The sequence below is a fragment of the Molossus molossus genome, unplaced genomic scaffold, assembly GCF_014108415.1.
Source record: "Molossus molossus isolate mMolMol1 unplaced genomic scaffold, mMolMol1.p scaffold_m16_p_7, whole genome shotgun sequence".
Classification (NCBI taxonomy): Eukaryota; Metazoa; Chordata; class Mammalia; order Chiroptera; family Molossidae; genus Molossus; species Molossus molossus.
This window is the reverse complement of record NW_023425401.1, coordinates 5002558-5015218: the sequence shown is the minus strand read 5'-3', so window position 1 is coordinate 5015218 and position 12661 is coordinate 5002558. Positions and strand designations below refer to the sequence as shown.

Here is a 12661-nt window from a genome sequence, read left to right as displayed (position 1 = left end):
GCATGCTACATGTTTTGCAGTGAACTATTGTTTCTGCATATTTGTAAAATGAATAAATTTGCATTAACAACTAGCAACATTAACTCACAATAGATAAATGTATAAAAATTATGTTGCCCTGGCTGGTGTGTCTCAGTTGTTTGAGCGTCATCCCATGGACTGAGAGGTCCGGGTTCGATTCCCAGTCAGAGCACATGCCTGGGTTGTGGGCTCCATCCCCAGTAGGGGCCATGAAGCAGGCAGCCAATCAATGTTTAACTCTCTCTCTCTCCCTCTCCCTTACTCTAAATCTAAAAAAAATCAATAAAGTGACATTTTAAAAAATTATGTAAAATAATTCAATTTCTAAAGTTCTCTTTCATGAACCCTTAGCCATCAAAATTAGATTGATTAAAAAAAAAAACTTAATTTTTTAAATACTCTATGAGAATAAAACTAAAAGGCAGGTCATAAGCTAGAAATATCTTTGGTCTAAATCTAACAAAGAGTTGACATACATAATATATTCAAACCAAGAAGAAAATATTGGATACCGTTTTAAAATGGACAATTCTGGAAGAGACAGCCCTTAGAAAGGGAAAGAAAAGGTTAATAAATGTATAAAACATTATTCAGATTAGCAGGAAAATAATATAAGTGAAAACGATCGGAAATACGCTTTTCACCTTTCCCAGTAGCAAAGGCTGAAATGATGTGAATCCTCATTACAGTGACATTCCCCTATATTTGCAGCAAATGTGGAAAGTGAAAATGTCCTACAAGTTTCCTTATCACAGCTTCCTTGATTTCCTCCACTTTCTTGCTAACGATGTTGCAAGTTTTAAGTTCTAAAAAAGCATTATTTTTTTGAAAGTCGTGCGAGATGACTAGTGCCCGGGAACATTATAAAGGTAGGAGTCCTTTCGAGCCATCATGCAGGAAGCATTTTCTTGATTTTAATGATAGTTGTATCAGATTTACAATCAGGTTGGATTTACATACTCGCCCAGAGACCGCCTCAGAAATCCACTAAAGGTCCCCTTGCTCCCCTAGACACACGCTGCATTCTAACCCCTTCCTCTGCTATTACCCTTTCCCAGGCTTTTGTAAAACTTGCCGCTTACTACACTTTCATCTCCAACAGAAACTCTTTCAGCTGGGCTTTCTCTCCTACTAAACTCCATTCCAGTTTGTATTACCTGCTTCTCTTCGTGTTGTAGTGAAAGATTAAACAGCCATTTGCTTGCTGATGTATGTAGCATTAAATTCCAGAAATGTCCCTGGGAAACATGGACAGCCAGAGGGGCCACGGCGAGGGGCACGGGTCCGCCCCCTGCTCCGGGCTGCAAGCTACAGGCGGTGTCTCGTCGTGGTCCGGGAGCAGAATTTATCTGTATAATAAACCAGCGAGAACATCCCCCTGCTGCCCAGGTGTCCAGCCCGACATTAATGACCTGCGATGCATCACACCCCAAATACACAACTCCCATCACACAGCTGACTCTTTTTCTGAGAGAAAATATCAACAACTGTCAGCCCCTACTAATGAAAAATATTAATTATTTTCACTCAAATTCTCATTTGAGTCACAACTGCAAGGCTGACTAATTTCAAGATGTCATTAGTGCTGCTAGCAGGACCTCCGCAGGATCACTTTACAGGAATAAACAAGAAAACAAAAAACCTTGGATGGCACCTTTGTTTTCTTTCTTCTTTTAATGAACAATCTACAATTAATGTTGCCAACAAACATTGTGCAGTTTTGCAAAACTGCAAACACAGACGTTAGTGTCAAAATCGACATTTTAAATATGGAAATAATGAGTTGCTTGTGCCTAAGATGATATTGTGTACATAGGTATCCGTCATCCTAAGTTAGATTACATTTGAATATTTTCCAGAACGAAATGAGTGAATCGAGGAACTAAATTACTTAAAAAAATAAAATAAAATAGATCCCCTATAGGATATTGGCTTCTTCTGCTCTGTACCATCAGTTTGGTCCAGTACAGCCAGACTGAGCTAAAAAGTTACAGCCAAGGGGTACGTGGCGTTCTGATGTCTGCTTTATAATAGGAGCTATAGATAGCATGGGCGGTATTCTGCGTTTCCCCAAGTGCAGGGTTATGCCTTTGTATTAAGGAGAAACTATTTGCGCACCGAGGTTTATTCTACCCTTTCCGGGCCTCGCGGGGGCCCCCTTGGGCACGGCCTGCGGCGTATAGCGGCTCTCCCCGTCCAGCTCAAGCCAAGGATCTTCCCTGTCCAGACGCACCCATGTGGCTTCCAGCGACTCAGCCGAGATCTCACTCAGGGAAGAGCTCAGTATTGCCTCTCCCACTGCACTCTGTTCCAACCAATTTATAACCAAGAAGCCACGCATTTAGGGTAGTTCTCCTCCTCCATCTACACTGCTGGCCAGGATGAGAAATGCGTTTTGTATTTTCTACTGATTGCCAAGTTAAGGGAATAAAAGTAGATCCAACCAATTTATAACCAAGAAGCCACGGCATTTAGGGTAGTTCTCCTCCTCCATCTATACTGCTGGCCAGGATGAGAAATGCGTTTTGTATTTTCTACTGATTGCCAAGTTAAGGGAAAAAAAGTAGATAAAACAGGACAAGGGTTGGCAAACTCTGGACTATGGGCCAAATCCAGTCCAAACACCGACCTGTGTTTTTAAAATAAAGTTTTATGGGAACACTCACCGAACAGTTGCTTCCATGCTCTAGTATGTCAGACCTGAATACTTTTCGCAGAGAGTAGGATCTGCACCGTCAAAGCTGTTTAGTATCAGCCTGTCACAGATAAACTCGCTGACCCCTGCCGCAGACCGAATGAGGAACGAACGTCGGAAAGAATCGAGCTGGGAAATCTCCCAACAGGTAACAGCGTGGGACGCAGCAGGTCAGGACCCGAAACGCAGGAGCCTGGCAGAACTCTTGCGTGAAAAATTTTAAAGTGTTTTTCTTCCCACTTCAGGGTTCATAAAATACGGACCTATGTCTTAACCTAGCAGTATAACCGAACTATTTCAACATGAACAACAACAACAACAAAAAAATGGAGAACCTGAAGTGGGCAAGTCATTCTGCTAAGCTTTTGCTTAGCTCTGTGGTAAGCAAGTTATAGCTATTAATTTCCATAGAAAATTAGTACTGCATTAAACTTGGATGGTGGGCTCAATTTTGCAAAGGATCGGTACATATATTGCAGGTTGGTTTTTTTTTTTCTCCTAATTTTGTCTACAAAATAATCCTGCAAAGAGAGAAATTTTAAAAAGAGGACACTCAGAGCGCTCAATGACTTTCCCAAGGTCACAAGCATGTGAAGACCAGCACTGAGGCCAACCCTTATCATCGTAGTGACACTACGATGTGACACTCCAGTGACACTCCATGACACCACCTTCCTTAGACATCCAAAAACATCTTCCTATGAAACAAATTATAACAACGCAAGAGCGCCCACAACTAATTAAGTCAATACTTTACACACTTCGGCTCCCTGCCTGAAATGCTTCCTGCAAACATTGTAAAGGAGAAACAGGGTCAATTTTAACTTTAAACAAGGTCAACTGAAATTGCACAAAAATAGAAGAGCTATCTGTTCCTTACTTATTAAGTCATTATTCAGACAGAAATAGTCTTAAATCTTTAGAGCATGCTTCTTAAGCTTAGTTAAAACGGTATGTTAAGGCAACATCTTCGGCTTCCGACTGCAATAATTATACTTGGATGTCTTTTCAAAATGTTTGACAGACTTACATTACTGTGAGCAGAGGAAAAAAAAAATGAAAATCAATATTTAGTTCAAAGCAGCGTCAAAAGTTTGCATTTCTCTATATTTGTACTTGGAGTTCACGGCTTCAGACAGTTATGCTACTAAGAAATGTAATTAAGGTCGCAGCACAATAGGCTGACGCGCCAGCCGGCTCCGGCTCCCCGGGTGGCGCGTTCCTGCTGGGAGCAGGTTCCAGAGAGCTTTGCGTGTAATGGGCCTGCACTGTGGCTCAGGCAGAACTAGAGGACAGCCCCAAAGCCAGCCCAGAAGACAGAGGAGGGGCTCGGCCACAGGCGTCCACGTTGCAGACGGAAGTCCGCCTGGCAGAGAGGAGCGGGGAGACCTGGACGCAGCAGCTGGGTCTCAGCACCCTGCTCGGCTCCCCAGTGAGGAGCGTTTTTCCTAATTAAGCTAAGCCAATGGGCTTCCCAGCTGCGACACCCCCGTTATTTCAGTCCATGGACTGCCTAGAGATGACATGACAGTTCTAATACTTCATTTCAGATGCAGTGAGTTTCATATACAAATACTCAATCCCGAGGACACTGCTCTGCTCTTCACAGTCATGTTCTGGCCTTCATGTCCTTGGAATGGCTTTGTCTAGGTATCACGGCTGCCCCTGTGATGTCCACGGTATCTCAGTGTATGCTCCTCCTAAGACTATCACTCGTTACTTAGGTGCTAAACACGCAATTCTGGAATTGCCATATTTTCCAACACCTACCAAGTATACGAGTTAGTAATAATACCTGCATAAAACACACATTGGGAAACATAAATCCTTATCGATATATCTCAAGTATATACATACTTTTTCTTTATGGGATCTTCAAAGAAAAAAAACTGCCACTAGATAAATTTTTTCTAATCCTTTCAATCTCCCACTATGACACATAAATTAGGATACTCACCAGATGAATCTCTGGGGATCTTCCCTTTTTACTTCCTATGCTCCGGGGTTGCTAGAATTTTCCACACTAAGCCATACTTTTCTGGTTGAGGGAGAGGCAACAGACTGCTTGCTCGTATCTAACTTGCACCCAGAAGTTGTCTCCTACACAGCCCGCTTCCTCAGGTTGACCAGATGCCCCTCTTCCTGAGCTCCAGGGATCACTGGTGCACCCCCAGGTGGAAGTCTTTCTTTGTCATTATATTTCTTTGTCACATTGCTGTTTCTCCACCAGACTGTGAGCTTCAGAAGACAAGAACAATCTATGGCTTTAATGTTTAGAACCCCAGGACCCAGCACACTGGTCCGGCGCATAGTAAATATTCAAATACATAATGATTGACTCATGCTGACGACGAAGGATGATATTTGCTGAAAACATACGTATATTCTAGGCACTATGCTAACCAAATTACACCTATGATTCCATGTGATTTCAAGAAAACTCTATGGAGTGTGTGCTGTTATGATTTCCATTTGACAAGTGAGGAAAATTAAGTTTAGACAATTCGGTCATCTGGTAAAGTTAACACGTGACATGGCCAGGCTGGGGTCTGAGTCAAGGCAGTCTGAAGTCATGGCTGGGGCTCCTGACCTCCGCACCTTACCCAATGAGTAAATGAAGGAGTGTGCGTGGGCGAGTAAATATGTAAGGTCTACGCATCTGGAGAAGAATCCTATTCGTTAGACAGGTAGGCTGAGGTAGGAAATGAAACCAGAGAGACCCTGGTGGGGGAAGGGAGAGCACCCCCCCCCTCCCCCGGCAGCACCATGATGGGAAAGGCAGTTCCGTCGGAACGGCCTCGGGACATCCAGTGGATGTCAGACACCTGAAGTACACGCGCCACATGGGAAGCTCCTTACATTGCTCAACTTATTACAGAAATAATTTGGACTTTAGAAAATCAAGTTTAAGACGTCTACAGAAAGATTTAGGGTGACTGTGTCTCTGATGTTTAATAAGAAACACCTACTGCTAAGGCGGTTTCTCTTAGCAATTCGCTGCTACAGCAAGAGTGCGACAAGTAATCGCCTACAACTACATGAAAGAAAGAAGTATTTCCAAAAACATGGGTTCCCTACCAATCTCTAGTTATTTAGTAAAAAAAAAATAATTATTCTTCGGTAGGAAGAAGGAGAAACTGTCCCGACAACAGTAATAATCTCTCTGGTTGACATCGAAGGGAAACGAATTTCACAAACGCTTCTTAGTGAGCGGTAACTGAACTGTCGACAGACCCTGAGACACTTAATTTCACCTCTCCAGCCCTTATTGACTAAATGACAGCCCTAGCCGGACCTTAAGTACCGAACAGGAATGTGCCGATTTGCTTTGGAAAAATGCAGAGTTCAAATTAAACCGGGCTCGAGATTTCTGAAAACCTCCTTCCAAGCTTCTACCAGCTACCCGCTCCCATCAGCTTCATGGCCCAAAGCTTTCTATGCACCAACCATGTCCGGGGCCCTGGACACACGTCAGGCTTCTACATTCAAAGCGACTGCGCCAACCCTAGACGTGAACTTATTAAACAAGCGCCGTTTTCAGTTACACTGGGAAAAACTCCTTTTGCTTCTGGTTTTCTTCCTAGAGAGCTTCATCATTTGCTGGGACAGAATGCGATGCAAACATCTGTGACAGGCTAATACTGATTTCTGAATCTCCAAGAGCACATTTAAAATCAACAAGCTTTGAAATGTTTAATTTCTAGTGATTCAATGGGTTGTTTTTCGGTTTTGTTTTATTTTTGCTAATACCAGAAAGTTATTTTGAATGAATTAGGGTGTTTTGACATTGTACAATGGAGTCTCTAGACCTGACGAACCGTCATTCCAATAGTTGGCAGTGAGCGAAGCCTCATGATGCTCCGCCGCACCTGCTGGGCAACACCAGTCCTCCTCAGAGGAAGTCCCTCCCGACGGCCGTGCTGCGCGCGGGATGGGCTTCTCCACAGTGCTGCCCCCGCCTGACCTATTCCTCCCGGGCCAGGAAGTGACTCTGGTCTCTGTGACCACTTCTCGGAATCCTCCTGAGCCAGGGGGTCACAGTCTAAACAAAATCAAATTATGTGAAGTGACGTATAAAGTAGATTACATTTCCCCGGTAGGGTGACCATTTGTAACTGTTTGACTTGGCAGTCCAGTTACTGTTGATTATTAACATCATCCTTTTTTACTCTCAAAATATGTCCTTGTTTAGGTGATACACAGTTACCCTGTTCACTGGGCACTAAAACAATGATGTATTCTCTCTTTTTTCTTTTAATGTTTTAATTGGTATTGTTTTAGAGAAAGAGAGGAAGGGAGAGAGAGAGAGAAACATCGATGTGAGAGAGATATTGATCGGCTGCCTCCTGCAGGCCCCTACTGGGGATGGAGCCTGCAACCCGGGCGTGTGCCCTGACCGGGAATCAACCGGGACCTCTCAGTCATGGGAGGACGCTCCACCCACTGAGCCACACCAGCGGGCATGATGCACTCTCTTCATTAAGGCTACTAACTACACGGAAGCCCAGATTCCAAATGTCCATAAGATGTATTTCACCCCGTGAGGGGCGGCAGGACGCTGGGCTTCATTTCTGACTGGCTGACACAATCCGTGCAGCAGAAATACAGGAACCCAGTGAAAATGACTGATGCCTTAGAAATTTCAGTTGTGGGTCATTCACATGGACCGGCTGCACTTTGGGACTCTGCAGTCTTTTATCCTTTTCTAACACAGTGTTTCTACATGTAGCAGGCACAAAAAATTAATGAGAAAAAGCAAACAACTATGATGTTCAATAGCACTAGCCTTCAGCGACGTGCAGGTCGAAACCACAGTGAGTCCTACTCCTCACCCACTGGCGTGGCTCTGATGAGGAATATTCATAGTGCCGAGCACGGGCAAGGATGGGAGACATGGGGAGCCTGGCACACAGCTGGGGGACGTAGGGATGCAGCTGCTTTGGAAAACAGCTCAATAGTTCCTTAAAAAAATTAAACAGCCCTGGCCGGTTTGGCTCAGCGGTTAGAGCGTCGGCCTGCGGTCCCAAGAGACCTGGGTTCAGTTCCCGCTAAGGGCACGTACTTCGGTTGCAGTTTGTCCCCGGCCCTGGTTGGTCGTGCGGGTGGCAGCCACTTGATGTGTCCCTTCACGTCGATGTTTCTCTCTCTCTCTCCCTTCCTCTCTCTCCCTCCCACTCTATCTGTACAAAAAAAACACACACAAAACAAACAAACAAACAAACAAACAAATTAAACATATACTTAACCATCACACCCAGCATCCCTAGGTATCTTCCCAATAGAAACGAAAACATTTTTCTACCAAGGACACAAGAGTCCCATAGCATGTCCACAGATGTCCACATTTCCCCCATTTCCTCCTATCTCTAGTGTAATAAAAGCCCTCCCTGAGTTTCTGTATTTGCTTCTAAGATAATAAAATGTTCTTAAATGTTTCTAAAATAAACCTTTACATCATAATCTAAAACAATCACGATGATTTTAGTGTCTGAAAAACAATGATTAAATGGTCATTTTAGAAGACGTGGTTAATTTCAGTTCAATTGCTGTTTATTTCTCCTGTGCCTCCCAGTTCAAGGATAATCATATGGCCAGTTGGTCTGCGTAGGTCTTACACCCTGAAATGATCGAAGGTGCCACCTCACTTGGAACGTCGCCAAAGCTCTGGTCCTCTTTGAAATGTACGTCCCTTATCGTGTGACTTCACACTCAACAACAATGCAGATGTTTACGATTTTAACTCCAAAGCAACAGTGTTAAGTACTTACTTTATAATATCTCCTTCAAGGGCAATCACTCTCTTGATGATCTTCTGTCCTGGGTTTTTCGGGGACCTAGAATAAAATAAGGTTAGATAATCAGTTACGTCGCTGTTGTTTTAAGAAAACAACAAGCAATGCTACAATAAAACTGGCGATATTAAAGGTGTTACAGTATCGTGACTCATGAATCCACGACATGGATCGTACTTAGGCCCCCAGTGAGCTGGAATTACCATCCCAGGAATTCCCTGGAGGGGAAGATCTCATACTGAAACTTCACACACTTTTTAAAAGAGAGGGATAAAGCATTTTATTATTAAAGCCAAGTCCTTGAAGGAAAGAGGATTCATGCATAAAAAATAATCAGGCATTTCCAGACTTAAATTTCTTCACTGCATTTCACATTAACAGAGGGATTTGAGAGAAAACCTCAAGAAAACACTGCGAATGGGAGGTATTTTTTGAGAAACATAAATGATTAGGAAATTCTTTTCAAGTCTATTTAGGCTGAGTCATTTCAAGATGACGTCCGTGCGGGTGCTGAAACAGGGCTACTGACAGACAGTTCAGTGCACGGGGAGGCTGACGTCCTTCCCACAGGCATCGGTTATCTCAAGCTGCGGCCAGTAGCTTAGGGTAAATAACCACTAGAAGTAACAGCCTTTACTCTACATGACTCCCCGCCCCCCTCTCCCTGCCTCCTTCCTCCCCGACCCTTCACTGTATTTCTGGGACCTCTCACTCTGGGCGTAGCAGAGGGGAACAGAGGTCGGCCGACCAGCCCCTGAGGACACTGGGAAGTACATCCCTCAGCCCCATTCAGATCCTCGGGGTGCAGCTCTGGCCAACAGGTTCCTCACAACCTCACGGGAGTCCCCGAGCCAGACCCCCATGTCTGCTGCGTCGGCTTTCTGATCCTAAGAGAAGTTGTGAGATAACAAGCGTTTGTTTGAAGCTATGAGAAGTGGGTGGGGCCATGTATTACCCAGCAACGGGCAACTCAACCTAATAGGTCCCATTTCCTGTCAATAACATTTAGTCCCTGGATCGAACAGACCTGTTTCATGTAAATGAGCATTTAACATATATTTGAAAAGCAGGGATCGACAAGAATATTTTCAGTTCGAGTGTCATTGGAACTGAATTACTTTTTTTTAAAGAAAAGGTAATGCACAGACATGGAAGAGATGAAATACATGGTAATACTTCATCAAAGGAAGCAGGAAGTGTCAACAAGATGAATATTTTACGTTCTATCTTGCAGAGAGAAATGAAGTCGTCTAAACCACTGGCATCTTCTTGTGACAATTAGTCTCACAATTTTTCACTACATTATTTTTTGATTTTAAAAGGAAGTTTAATCAGAGTGTCTGACTTCACTCAACATTGTATTTCTATGAATTTAATGTCATTCTGCACAGCAAGAGCGAGGGCACGTCCAAGATGGTGGGGCTCGTGCCCGGTGTAAGCTACTTTTAGAAAAGTCCCCTCCCCGGTCTCTGTTTGCATGACCGGAAGGTGACATTCGACCTCGGTGATCAGCAAGGAATCTGTATTAGAACAATGGAGCACTGCTTTCCCATCGTGTCGGCAAAAAAAATCATGATGCAGTTGGTTGTTGAGGTTTGAGGGACATGGCCAATCTGAATATAAAGTGTGTGGTCATGTGACAGGCCTTTCTATGACTATGTCAAGATGTTTTATTCTTTTTAACTTAACAATTACACTTTTGGGAATTTATCCAAATGAAGAGATTATGAGCCTCTACAAAACATCACCTACCTAGATATTGTCTATGTTGTTGTTTTTTTAAAGGGAGAGTATTTTTATTTTTTATCCTCACCAGAGGACATTTTTGCACATATCTTCAGATAGAGTGGGAGGGAGAGAGGGGGGAAGAGAGAGAGAGGAACATCGATGTGAGAGAGACACATCGAGTGGTTGCCACCCACTTGACCCCAACCGGGGCCGGGGACAAACTGCAACCGAGGTACGTGCCCTTAGCGCGAACCGAACCCCAGACTCTCTGGTCCGCGGGCCGACGCTCTAACCGCTGAGCCAAACCGGCTAGGCTCTGTGTTTTAAAAAGAACAAGAACGGATTGGTTAGATAAGGTATGGTCCATCCGCGTGATTTTTCCAAGTCATTAACGATGTGATAAAAAGATGTCAAGGATGTGGAAAAATCGACAGAATGCGTAGATGGAAAATGCAAGTCGGAGCCTGTCAGGTGCACCTGACCTCTGCACTGGGAGTCCGTGCAGGCGCCCTGGGGAAATCAGGGCGGATGTTAAACACACGGGAGGGGGGAGGCGGGCGGGTTCTGGGGGTGATAGAACACAGGCCTGCATTTTGGGTGTGATTGTTGGGAGGCCTCTCAGCAGATGACACCTGTGTCCTGGGACATTACCTGAGAAGAAATGGTCCCAGGGAGGGGTGAGACCTGAACTAAGTACCCTGTTCCTCCATCTCATAGGGATGCAATATCAATGTCAATGGAGTAATAGGAAAAGCAAACCTTAGCGTACAACAACATTCTATGGCAACAACCTTCCAGCTTTTGAAAACTAGTTTAGATTTGAAAACAATGTGTCTTTTAAGATCGCAGAGCAAACTAGAATATGCAAAGTGAGCTATCTATATAATTAAAGTCTTATGAATGACGACTTAAATATATCTATAAATTTTAATGTAATATTAAACTCGGATCTAATCAAATGACTCAAAATGAAAAGAAGCTATTACTAATATTAATCCCATTACGGCTCAAAAAAAATCTATAGTTTCATCATTAGGCTGCTGGATGCGCTACTTTGAAATACGTGGAAACGATGTGGGAACTGTTACAGATTTACGGTGTAAAAGTCACTGAGCTTCCCTGTGTGTACATTTCCGTGTCCACGTGCAGAGCCGGCCTGTGGGTAGTGGTGAGCGGAGGAGGGGGCTCCCTTCAGGGGTCCAGCTGCCCCATGACACTGACATTTGCATTTAAATTTGTCAGTGGAGTGTTTTCCTAATAAGCTTTGTTTTCCAATATCTATTTCTGGAGGCTGGATTTCAATCCTCCCGTTTCCCCCCGAGGATATCATGAGGCAGAGTCCTGCGGCGGCCCGGCCAAGAGGCTCTGCGCTGCGCGGCCTGTGGGACTGGGAAGGATTTGTCTCCGATCGTCGAGGCTGTGGGCGGGAAAAGAGTCAGCAGCTTGGCCGTTGGAGTTATGACCCCTAATATTCTTCTTCTTGAATGTCACTTCCTACCTTGATGGACATGTTGCCCTGGGCACCCTGTGACACGCCAGAGTCGTGCCTTCAGCCTCACCATCTTTCTAGCTGATTTCACCTTCTTGTGTGTTCCCCAAGGTGGTAACTTTGCTCCTGCCTGGAGATCTGGGAAGGTGCTCTGGAGTCCCCAGAGAGGCCCTCTTGTGTTTGGAAGGGATGATGACATTAGCAAGGGTCCCTCCCACCAGCTCTGTTCCTGACCAGACACCCATCCCAACGTCACACGTGTACCTTCACCCGGTGTCTCCGTCCCTGGCTCACCTCGCCTTCACAGTAAAACCGTCAACACTCCCTCTCGATTGAGTAGGTCTTTATATTCACATGGTTCAGGATGGGCTCAAATGGCCATAGAATTAATCTCAGGATTAGAGGTCACTTTAGCCACAGCCTAATTAATATAAACATTGATCCCTCCAAAGTTCCACAATCTATAGGACACTAATTGCACCGCATACATTATCGCAAGGTCTCAACTTTACCTCTGTATGAAGGAGGTAAAAGGAAGAACTAACATTCTAGGGGCACCTTATAGTAGGTGGGCTCTTTTAGTGTCCTTCAGGGTGGTCAGTAAACCACATAACGTTGCATCATTGCATTTGTAAAAAATGCAAGTGTTGCTGTTTTAATCATCAAAATAAGATCTAGAATAAGAAGTCCACACAACACAGTTATACAAACTCGTGTTCAAAAAAAAGCATCAAATGACAGCTTCCTTTGTTGTTGCTTTTGTAATTTTGGGCAATGTTTCGGGGTTTGGCCTGGTTTTCGTAGGTTGGCGCTGGCAAAGGCCTGTGAGAGCACCTAGCCTTCTCTAACCCTGCTACTTGTAATCTGCCCCTTCTCCAGGGCTGAAGCGCTTCTGCCTAGTCCCCTTGTGCCCTGCAAATCACATGAGCGTGGGCA

The 12661-nt window shown here is 44.3% G+C and overlaps 1 protein-coding gene across 12 annotated transcripts in view; it reads right to left on the bottom strand.

The window, feature by feature from the left end:
* IMMP2L (inner mitochondrial membrane peptidase subunit 2) overlaps nucleotides 1-12661 on the bottom strand; it is a 690201-nt gene that overhangs the window by 204772 nt on the left and 472768 nt on the right. For 11 of the 12 annotated variants that reach the window (XM_036246416.1, XM_036246419.1, XM_036246418.1 and 8 more), the window contains one exon: nucleotides 8485-8550. In XM_036246416.1, coding sequence (XP_036102309.1) covers nucleotides 8485-8550 — 66 coding nt within the window. Of the gene's footprint in view, nucleotides 1-8312; nucleotides 8335-8484; nucleotides 8551-12661 lie in introns of those variants that run through there. The other variant, XM_036246424.1, reaches the window with a different exon arrangement.